This window comes from Stenella coeruleoalba (assembly GCF_951394435.1).
Source record: "Stenella coeruleoalba genome assembly, chromosome: X".
In the NCBI taxonomy this organism is placed as follows: domain Eukaryota; kingdom Metazoa; phylum Chordata; class Mammalia; order Artiodactyla; family Delphinidae; genus Stenella; species Stenella coeruleoalba.
This window is the reverse complement of record NC_137152.1, coordinates 19,428,144-19,439,948: the sequence shown is the minus strand read 5'-3', so window position 1 is coordinate 19,439,948 and position 11,805 is coordinate 19,428,144. Positions and strand designations below refer to the sequence as shown.

At 45.5% G+C, this 11,805-nt stretch overlaps 1 protein-coding gene across 1 annotated transcript in view; it reads right to left on the bottom strand.

Annotated features, from left to right (window-relative positions):
- Positions 1 to 1,075: 1,075 nt before the first annotated feature.
- LOC307180217 (melanoma-associated antigen E1-like) overlaps positions 1,076 to 11,805 on the bottom strand; it is a 133,771-nt gene continuing 123,041 nt past the window's right edge. Inside the window, exons 4-6 of the mRNA XM_079910327.1 lie at positions 6,281 to 6,401; positions 4,264 to 4,382; positions 1,076 to 2,760 (exon numbers count right to left, since the gene is read on the bottom strand). Coding sequence (XP_079766453.1) covers positions 1,596 to 2,760; positions 4,264 to 4,382; positions 6,281 to 6,401 — 1,405 coding nt within the window. The 3' untranslated portion in view covers positions 1,076 to 1,595. The remainder of the gene's footprint in view (positions 2,761 to 4,263; positions 4,383 to 6,280; positions 6,402 to 11,805) is intronic.

Here is an 11,805-nt window from a genome sequence, read left to right as displayed (position 1 = left end):
AGCTGTTGGGGTCTTCTGAGGAGCAGGACTTTACAAGGCCCCACTCTTCTGGAGTCAGTGGCCCCTCAGTCCTAACTCAGGTTTCTTACCTTGACTTCAGGTAGCATATGGGACTCCACCCTCCCTACTGTCTGTCTGCCAGCCAGCCTCAGGCCAAGGCTTTCACCTTCCTGAGACACCAGAAGGGGAGATAAGAGACCTATTCCCTGGCTACCCCTGCCGGGGGCCTCTGTGTGGTCCCCTTTGTTATGGGGAGTCCACTCATCGGCACCCAGTGTCCTCACCCTGAAGCAAATTAAGGCCTGCTAGGATCTCCTACTTGGGCAGAATTGGAGATGCTGCCACAAGACCAAGGAACTCACCTCCCTGAGAACCTCTCCACCCTTGCCCCGGAGGAAAAGAAGGGGTACCTTCAGACAGACAGCTCTGCGCATGGCCACACAAGGGAGAAAGCAGGGTAGACTTTGTGGGGCCCCCTTCTGTTCTAAGGTCCTCACCTTGAGTAACTATCAGAGGCTGGGACTCCTCCCTCCACTGACCTGAGGACACAGCTCTTAAACCAAGGCTTTTATGTCCCTGAGAAACTTGAAGAGTAAATGAGGAGATGCTGATCTTTTCAGGGTATCTGACATTGCATATGTAGAAGATCCCATTGTCACCAAAAATTTTTCTTTTTATTCATACCATTCACTTATTCAGCGTTATTGTTACTGTATTCCAAAACAGTGCTTTGGGAACAGGGCCCCTTTTATCCCATGAGATACATTTTGGAGTGGTGAGAAGAAAAATGAATTAAAAGACGTAAGGTCTGGCTTAGGCTGGGAGGAGTGGAAGAGTGTAGGCTCTAGACTATTCCAGACCAGGGGACTAGACCCAGCAAGGTCACTTAATCAGTCTTGTGAACTTGAGACACCTGCAAGTTACTCACCTGTAAAGGGAGTCTGCTAAATCCTCTCCTGCGTGAATGTTGGAATGTTATGTACTACATGTAAAGCAGTGGCATACTCATTAAGCAATATTGGGTTTTTGATGAATGGCAGTTATGATATGATTATTATGAACCCCAAAGTACCACCCTCCCATCAGAGTTTATTTTTAATCCAGTAGGTAGCAGAGAATATGCAGTGCACTAGGGCAAAAGAAACAAATACTCACAAATGAGCTAAATCAGTCAAAGTATCTTTTATTTCTACCAAATGAAAGTTTAAACGAAATAAGGCAAACCACGAGTTAAATGGCTTTTACTCTGTTTTCTCCACTTTTTGTTTCTAAATATTTTCTGTGGTCGCCTTTCACATTTCCATGACAATGTCTGTTGCAGTGCCCTGTTTTCTACTTCTGGATCATACAGAAAATATAGATGGTTCGTGAATTCCTTTTACATGTACCAAAACTGTAACTTCAGAACTCTTTAAACAGCAATAAATATGCAAGCAATGTCATTCACGAATTCATATTCTTAAGAAAACACACTATTAGAAGAAAAAAACATTTGAAAAAACCTAAATCAATCAATAATATATAGAAGTTACTAGTTTAAAACAGGAAGATAAATAAGATCTATACTTTGTTCCCTCCATCCCTACTACTCTGCACTATTTAGGAGCCTGACTGCTCTCTTCCAAAACAAAGTGAGCAAACTGCCCGCGGCCTCCCCCGCTACATGTGGGAGGAGCTGCGGGCCTTGGCCCTGGAAGGGGTCTGCCCTCTGCAACAGCTGCAGCCCTGGCCGCGGCTCTCTCTTCCTCATCTTTCAGAGCCTCCTCATAGAGATCTGGTAAGGCACTGGGGACGGTACCGATGATCTTGGCCACAAACTCCAGCACTTTCATCTTGCTGGTTTCAGCGTGGGCTCTCGGGCCCCACAGGAACTCATAGCGCGGAGGATCGCTGTTGGGCACCTGGCGGTATGTCAGGTACTTCTGCCGCACGAAATCTTTGCTGATGAGCCTCCTGGGCTCCCCAGAGATCAAGTGCCTCATCCCAGCATAGAAAGCCAACTCACTGAGGAATTCCCAGATCTCCTCTTCGGTGGCACGGTTGCCCTTCTTGAAGATCAGGCCCAGGAGAATCATCAGGAGACCGGACATGGGCAGCCCCGACTCATCACTTGTACTTCCCTCGCTGGGAAGGGCCACATTGCTGATGAAGGCGTAGGAGTGACTGCTGGGGTCGACTTCCTTCAGCTCGAGGCCAAAGACCACCTGCATGATCTCAGAGGCTCTGCTGAGGATCTCAGGGAAGTGCTTCTCGTACTTCCTGTTGACAGCCTTCAGCAGTGCTGCGTGCGGGATGGGCTCCTTCGTCTTGTACTTCTCCAGCAGGAACTGCACCAACTTTCTGACCTTCCTGGTCAGAGGATCTCTGCGACTGCTGCGAATGGAAGGTGCTGCCTGGGAGGTACCTGCACTTTTCTCACCTTGGCTCTGGGCACCCTCTTCAGATCCTGGGCATGAAACCCCTTCATCACGAGAGGTAGTGGCTGGGGCTCCCTGAGGCTCCTGGCGAGTGCCAGCAGCAGGGGAGCTCGGGGGAGTATCCCGAGAAACAGAAGCGGGGGAAGACGGCGACTCTTGTATCTCTTCTGCCGCCGCTGCCGCCGCCTCAGTGGCCTGGGAACCCTTGAGACTCTGAGTCTCCCCCTGGGCCTGGTGGCGTTTCTTGCGGCCATGGCGCTTGCTCTTCCGGCCCCGAGGCATGATGACACAGGTCAGGGCCAGTAGGCGGGAGTGTGGGCAGGAAGGCAGGCAACGAGGGTACCTGGGGGAGGGACAAGGAGATGCTGTGAGCACCTTCAGCGGGGAGATGCCTCCCTGGCTTTAACCAAGGCCGCCTCTGCAGGGTCCTGGTGGGCACTGCCCGAGGACCCACAGGGCTCCTGTTCTCGTGCTCAGCCTGTCCCCTGAGACCCCTGTGGAGGACGGTAGAGTGAGCCGTGGGGCACAGCCAGCCAGCCCTGCCTGGGCGGTACGGGGGTGACAGTGGGGGCTGGCAGGGGAGGTAGGTCCCCACGGTTCCCATTCAGAGTCCGGATGATGGTTGTTGGCAAGACTCCCCCACCCCCCCACCCCCTCCCCTCTGCTGCTCTGAAGTTGACACCACCATCTTCCACGACACCCAGGAGGAGGAAAGGAGGGAGCGTTCAGCCCACCACCGAAGGGTCCTGGGACCCTCCCTTCTGCTGCCTGGTGGCTGCCCCTTCAGAACAAAGCTCTAACCTCCCTCGGACCTGGCAGAGGAAATTACGGGCGGTCTCAGCCTGAACCTGGCAGAGGAAATTACGGGCAGTCTCAGCCTGACAGTCCTTTCTTGGGAGTCTAAGGGTTGACAGGAGGGGACGGGCCACAATCTCTCTTGTCCCTTCTCTTCGGGGTGGGTGACTCCCTCAGTCCTCACTCGGGGTCCTCCCTGGACGGCCGGTGCAGCCTGGAGCTCCTCTCTTGCCCCGAGGGCCATCTGCTCGCACCAGTGCCGGCACCTCCTTGCGTCCCATTCGGAGGCGGTGAGGGTGACCACGCGGCCGCACGTGGCAGAGTTTTACCAGGTCTGCAGCGTGCGGCAGACAGGTCGAGGCCCTGTGGCTGGCGGCCCCACTGGCCCTCACTCAAGGGCTTGGGCTGACTCTTGGGAGTGCTTAGGACGCGCCTTCTGCTGGCCTGCACCTCCCCTCTCAGACAGCAGCCCTCCCTCCTCCGTGTGTGGCCAGAAGGAAGCGGCTGACAACAGGGGAGGGGTTCTGAAGTGCCCTTGCGACGGGGAGGACGGTCCTCGCCCTGACTCCTCCCGTGCCCTGGAAATCCTCCCTCTGCTGACCTGCGGCCAGCCCCTCAGGACAAGCCCCCTCCTCCCTGGGCCTCCCGCGTCTGTCCGTCCGTCCGCGTTCGCACTGAGGGAGCCCCTCAGTCTGTAGACCTGCCCGGAGGCTCCCAGGCCGACGTCAGGGGCGGGGTCCGCGTGGCCGCCATTCTGGGGTGTGGAGCCCTGCGGTCCCCACGAGGGTCCCGTCCTTCACTCCACAGGGCCTGGGGCGCTCCCTGTACTGAGCTGAGCCAGGGTCCACCAGCCTCAGAGCGAGGCCTTCCTTGCCCGAGACCCCGCGGGGGAAGCGGATGGACTTTGGGCCTAACAGCCAGGCCCGAGCCTCTGGGGCCGAGAGCAGGGGCAGGGTGGGCGGGGCCTGTGTGGCCGCCTCTTTTCGGAGGGAATGGGGATTGGGGGTGTCGGGGGCGTGTCCCCGCACTTCTAACTGGGGTCACCTCACACCTTGATACCTGACAAGACGTGGCACTCCTCCCGCGGCTCACCCTCGCGGGACGGCAGCTCTCAAAAATGGCGCGCCCCCACAGCGTGGTTAGGAGGACGTCACATCCGGTCATGTGCATCTAGGGTCCAGGAGGACAGCAGGGGCGGGGCAGGGCCGGGCCAGGGCGGGGCGGTATGGGGTGGGGGTGGGGGGGTGGCCGGGGCGTGGTGGTTCCGGGGGAGCTTCCCGCAGACGTGGCACGAGGGCCTTTCATTGACTCTTGGCGGGTCCTGGGACATTTCCCTCTGCTGAGCTGAGTCAGCAGGCATCACACCTTGGCTCTCATTTCTGTCGGCGCCCCCAGCCGGAAGTATCTGGGGCCCTGAGCCTCACAGCCATGCCTGGGTCCCCCGAGACTGACAGTGAGGGCTCTTTGGGGCCCCCTCTTCTGTGGTGGATGCTGCTCTCAGTCCTCTCTCAGTGTCTTCTCTTGACTCCCTGTAGGTGCTGGGTACCTCCCGTCTGCTGACCTGAGGCCAAGGTCTCACATCAAAGACATCAGCTCCCTGAGACTGCTGGTGTGAAGTGCAGGCACATCTCATCTGGACAGTTCTGCCTCAGGGTTCCTGGAAATGGTTGTAGGAGGTGAGAATCTTGTGGGTTTCAGTGTTTTCGGTTAGGGAAGTTGCACTGAGTTCTATGAATCTTGGAATTTTTCCTTTTTTTTTTTTTTGAATTTTATTTATTTTTTATACAGCAGGTTCTTATTAGTTATCCATTTTATACATGTTGGTGTATATATTTCAAGCAGAGTCTGCCAATTCATACAACCACCACACCACCCCTCACCATTTCCCCCCTTGGCGTCCATACGTTTTTTCTCTACATCTTTGTCTTTATTTGTGCCCTGCAAACTGGTTCATCTGCACCATTTTTCTAGGTTCCATATATATGCATTAATATACAGTATTTGGTTTTCTCTTTCTGACTTACTTCACTCTGTATGACCGTCTCTAGATCCATCCATGTGTTTACAAATGACCCAGTTTTGTTCCTGTTTATTGCTGAGTAATATTTCATTATTTATATGTACCACATCTTATTTATCCATTCGTCTGTCGATGGGCATTTAGGTTGCTTCCATGATCTGGCTATTGTAAATGGTGCTGCAATGAACATTGGGGTGCGTGTGTCTTTTTGAATTATGGTTTTCTCTGGGTATATGCCCAGTAGTGGGATTCCTGGGTCAAATGGTAATTCTATGTTTAGTTTTTTAAGGAACCTCCATACTGTTCTCCATAGTGGCTGTATCAATTTACATTCCCAGCAACAGTGCAAGAGGGTTTCCTTTTCTCCACACCCTCTCCAGCATTTGTTGTTTGTAGATTTTCTGATGATGTGCATTCTAACTGGTTTCTTCCCTTTCCTAATTTTAGCTCTGGGGCCTCTCTTGCATGATATCAGTGCCATTAATCAAATTTTGTGGAATGAATTTTTTTGTTATATGAAATTACTGTGATATTTGCTGTTGTATTTCAATATTTTCTTTATATTTTTACAAATAAAAATTGCTTTTTATGTATATTGTATCAAATGTGATGTTTGGATATATGGGTACAATGTGAAATGATTGCCAGAACGACAGTATTTATCATATCTCCTCCCATAGTTAACCATTTTTGTGTGTGTGGTGAGAAATCCCATCATTCTGAACAACATGGATGAACCTAGGAGGACATTATGCTAAGTGAAATAAACCGGACACAGGTTTGGTGCTGTTCTGATATTATGCCATAGTCCTGGAATAACCCAATAGTCCTGGCATGTGGGCTCTGAGGAGCTGCCTCAAGTTCCCTCAAGTTCAGTGAGGCAGTGGACATTCATCCACCCAGGGCACACTGGGAGAAACAAGGGCTAAACTTTAAAACCTTTGCTTCAAATGATCCTGTCTTCCCTAGACCTATCTCAACTGCCCTTACACAAGCCCTTGTTCAGTACAGACTTAGTACCCTCAGGGGTTGCTTATTATTGTTTTACTGTTAATGATGATATCCTTTTGTTTATTCCTTCTTTAGTTTTTCCAGGGTTGATTTGGGGCACAGGAGAGCGCACCTGGAGTTTGGTTGTCATCTTGGAAGCTACAGGTGCAGCACTAAAACTGTAAATAAGTTAAGGAGAATTGACATGTTTACAATATTCTGTTCCCCTGAATAAACATATTATACTGCTCTATTTGGGACATTTTTTTTTCTAACTCTATCAGTAAATTTTTATAGTTGTCTTCATAAAGATCTTGTACAGTTTTGTAAGGTTTCATTTTAGGTACATTTTAGATATTGTTGCTGTTGTGAATGGGATTGTCCTTTACGTGTTCTAGTTAGTTATTGATTTTGTGTGACCAGGTTTCTGATTTTGCTGTAGTGATTTTCAATATACTAGGTTTTTGATGTTCCTTATACATTTGAATATTGTGTTTGCCTATTACTTTAGGTATTTTAATTATAAAATCATATTGGTACTATTATTGTTTCTTTTCATTATTCATATATTTAATTATTCTTGTTCTTGGCTGTGTCCTGCTATACATTCACATACAGGTTTGTGGTACCATACATCTGTGTGTTTTTCCAGACTTTATTGGGAATGCTTCTAATATTTCATATGTATATTTGCTGACGACTGTGATATGGGAATTACATTCTTATAAGTTTGCTACAAGTTATTACCATTAATTTATGTTGAATTTTTATCAAAGCTTTTACTTTACCCCTGCACTTGATCAAATGCTTTTTCTCCCTTATCTGTTAGTATAGTGAATTCTGATTCATGTTTTCTAATGCGATTTCTTCTTTGCATTCCTTTGACACAGCCTATTTTTTCTTATTAATTCACCGCTACATTGCATGTGCTATGAAGTTATTTAAGACGTCTCTATATGAGTGAGCTTGACTCATGTTCTTTTTTCAGGGTATCCTTACCTTGTCTTTGTATCAAGGAGCGCTACCCCATTAGAGTGGATGAGTCATTTCCTATCTTTTGTATGGTTTGGAAGAGTTTACATAAAATTTTGATTGATTCCTCCTTCATTTGGTATAAGAAGCTTCCAGGAACATTTTGAGGGTTCCATGGGTTTTAACTACAGTTTTAGTTTTTATTGTTAGATTAAGTTTTTTGTTTCTTTATGGACCTATTTAGTCATTTATATTTTGCTAAAAAAATCTTCCATGTCAGTTGGATTTTTAAATTTAGAGGCATGCTATTTATAATAAAATCGTGTTATTGAAATTCTTAAACAGACAACGGCACAGAGAATAGAATAATGAACCCAATATACCTGATACTCAACATCAACAGTCCTCAATAATAATAGAAAGACACTTGAAGATGAAGGTTTATTTATTGGTAACATTACTCCAAAGATGACACTGTGCATTTCCATTAGGAGATACATGATGTCTGTTATCTCCTTTGTGGTGATGTTGCCAGTCATTGAGGTTCATCACCCTCAGCCATTAATCCATTAGGGGCTGCAGAATGGTAACTCTAGCATTCCTTTGTGATTATTAGCTAAAAAATTCTCTAGGTAGAATTTTTTCCTTATCCACCATTTGTTATCCTGTTGTAAGGGTAAAAGTATTTATAGTGTTCTATTATAGCCTTTAAGTCTCTTCTGTAGGTCTATCTTATAGAATTTTATTGAACTAATATCACTTATTTCTACTTCTTTCTTTTGTAATTGATAATAACTACAGAAAGTATTATGGAAATATTTTCAAAGAGCTGGCTTTCATTAAGTTGGCTCTACTACCTTCTAATTCATCATTTCTGCATTTATCTTCATTATTTCCTACCTTCTAATTATTTGAATGTAATGTGCTATTGTTTCTATAGCTCTTGAATCATTTGAATGTTTTAAAATTTTTTTTCTGGTAAATGTATTGAAGGCTATAATATTCGAGTACCACTTGGACTATTTCTCACAGGTTATACTGTAGAGCTTTATGTGTAGTGCTTGAAATTTTTAAAAGTTGAATAAATCTGTCCATTATACTGTTAGAGTTTTTGAATATATATTTGTGTGTTTGTGTATACACACATATGTGACAGAGTTAAGTTTTTCTTAGGACTGAAAGGAGGCTTTCACATGAAAAAATAAATCAATAAAATTGGTCATCTGTAATTGGTCAACTGTTATCCAGGAAACAGAAATCACTCTAGACAATTTGGAGAATTTAGTGTAGGAGATTGGTTACTTGAGAAGCCAACTGGGGAGAATTGAGCAAAACAATACTTCGCAACTTAAAAAGGCATTCCCGCCTCTAGGCTAGAGGAACAAAGAGAAAAAGTGTTGTTACTGAGGTAAGTTGAAGCCACGGAGATAATGTGGCCATCGAAGGGAAACCACCTGCTTCAGAGAGGAAGAAGGTGAAGGATTCTGGCACTTTGATCCTCCTGGGCTCTACTCTGCAGCTGTCACTCCTTGGTTTAACTGAGCTGGCATCCAGGTGTTGGAGAGCACAGAGCATGAGAAATGAGAGTCAGACATTTTATACTAAAGAGCAGAGCAGAAGAGTGAGGAATCGATTTGAGGGAGAATAAATCCACGGCTGGCATACCTTGTGGACAGATTAAATGAGAGAAAAATCATATCTAAATTGATACAGAATAGTGTTTTATAAAACTTATTCATTCATGTTAAAAGAAATTATGCTACCAGACAAAGGATATCTTTGAAAGTAAAGGATATCTATGAAAACAAGAACAATAAATAAAAACAACCTATGAAATCAATACAGTTATTTTTAAAAGTTGGTGGGTATAAAGTTAATATGTAAACATGCGTTTTGTTTCTGCAGCAACAAACAGTGACCATGAAATTAAACAAAATATAACTTGTAAATTACTAAATAAAATACACATGCCTCATATAAAAATATATATAATAAAAAATTTTAAATATATAGCTATTAATAGAGAAATTAACAAAAACTTAAATAGGGAATTATCATATATTCATGGAGAGGAGCATTCAATATTGTAAACATGTTAATTCTCCCCAATTTTAATCTGTCGTGTATGGTACTACCCAGTCCTCCCAAGAGAAATTCAAGAGGTTTTGTATGTGAAGCTTGATAGCTTATTCTAAACTTTAAATTTATTTGCAAATGGCCAAGAAGAGTCAATATGCTCTTGATAAAGAAAACAAATATGAGGACTTACTCTACTAGATGTTAAGAATTACTTTTTTTTTTTGTTTTTTTTTGCGGTACGCGGGCCTCTCACCGTTGTGGCCTCTCCCATTTCGGAGCACAGGCTCCGGACGCGCAGGCTCAGTGGCCATGGCTCACGAGCCCAGCCGTTCCGCGGCATGTGGGATCCTCCCAGACCGGGGCACGAACCCGTGACCCCTGCATCAGCAGGCGGACTCTCAACCACTGCGCCACCAGGGAAGCCCAAGAATTACTTTTTTAAAAAACACTACAGTAATTAAAAATTTGTGTTATAAGTATCGATATAAGCAAATAGGCCAACAGAACTGAATAGAATGTTCTAAAACACCCACTTATACATGGACCTTTGATTATTAAAACTGCCATTGCAGAGAAGCAGAGAAAGAACACTCTTTTTACTAAGGTGTGATAATGGAACAACTGTATATCCAAATTGAAAAATAATGCAACTGGAACACTCCCTCACACTAGACCTAAAATTCAATTTTGGAGACTACTAAAAACCTTCTTTTATATATATTATGGTAATTTTCAAAGTTGCATCCAGTTGAGGAGAGCAAAAAAACTTTGTATTTTCTATCAACTAGAGAGATACCAGCATTGTTCAACTAGGGCATCTGGAAGGAAAGGGCTGAAAGGAAAAGGGGACATCAGTCAACTGAGTAACAGAAGGACTGGGAATGATGTGAGCTGAAGAAGAAGAAATGTCAGCTCCTTCTGAGAAACGGCAGCTCCTTCAATCCCCTTGTCCCCCGCTTAGTTGGCCTGGATACCATCTCGGGCTTTCACTTTCAAAGAAAAGTGCATGGGGATTTAGCACAGGCTTGGGAGAAAGCTACCTGGGCCAATGATCTGTTCATTCCATCTACCTCTACACCAGTCTCTCCACTGACCTGTCAATCGCTAGACTTTGAGGAAGCATAACCTGGACAGTAGTGTTATAGACATAGTGACCAGGGGATATAGTGCTGATTATAGACACACTGAAGAGAACCAAGAAGACATTAGTGACTCAGAGGTAGTCCCAGCTTGTCCACCTGTGATGGGGGCAGTGTCTCACCTTCTTCTCCACCAGAATGAGTGCTCCTGCTGTGGGGTGAGGAAATTGGGAGCCAGGGCCTCTCCCCCGCTCCCTTTTTTTTTTTTTTTCTTTTGCCCACGTGGAGGTATCCTGCAGATTCTGCTCTTTATCAGGGAGACTCTTTTGTAGAGGCTTACACTGGGGTTTAGAGTACTTAATGGTACAAGGGAGACATTTCTTTCCCTTGTTGTTGTCAGGGCTACTCTGAGTGGAGAGAGGTTGGGAAGCAGGGAGTGACCCTGATTCCACAACGGGCAGGCAGCTTTGCACAATCTCATCGTGAGAGCCTGCTTCTCTAGCAAGTGAACTAACACCACTCAGGGCAGGTTGTGCCCTGCAAATGTGTAAAAGAGGACTTTGCATCATCTGAATGGTATTTGGAGCTCCAGTGGGAAAGACTTTAGGCTGACAGTCTATCCCGAAATGTGGAATAAGTCACCCAGATATAAATCCACAGGGTCATAAGCTGAGGGGAACTGGAGGAGGATGGGGACTAACCTGGTTATCTCATAGGTACATCTCAGCCCAGAGCAAGGCCTGCCTTCACTTCAGCTCTACATACTTCCTTCCAGCTACCCTCAACTCTGACAGGAGTGAACAACTCCTACTTACTCAAATATTTCATGAACCTTTTTCTAACTGTTACCAGGTAACCACTTCAGGCTTGGAAACTTGGTACGTAAGGAATGAAGAAAGGCCAAAAGAAAGGGTTAATAGCTAGGTCAGTATAGTAGAGTATTCTTCTTGTATCCAATTTTCTACTGCTGCTACATAGCAAATTAGTGCCAATTTAACATGATAAATGAACACAAATTTATTATCTCACAGTTTCTATGTGTAAGAAGTCCAGGTAGAACTCAACTGTTGTCTCTGCTTTAGAGTCTCACCTAGCTGCAATCAACATGTCAGTTGAGCTATGTTCTTATCTAAAGGCTCAACTAGAGAAAAATCCCAGCTGACTCACTTTGTTGGCAATGGTGCTAAGAAATGTTGGGTTTGTTGTTGTTGCTGGCTGTTGCTTAGAGGCCAGCCTCAGTTCCTAAACACAATTCCATGACACGTGGCTCATTCCATACTGGCCATTTCCATAGGTCTCCAAAGACCTGTCCAACATGACAGATCTTTTCTTCAAGGTCACCAGCATAGCAAGAGCATTTCTGCTAGCAAAATGGAGTTTTATATAATGTCCACAGTCAGGGAAGTACCATCTCCCCTTTGACAGACATAAGGGCAAATACAAATTTAAAATA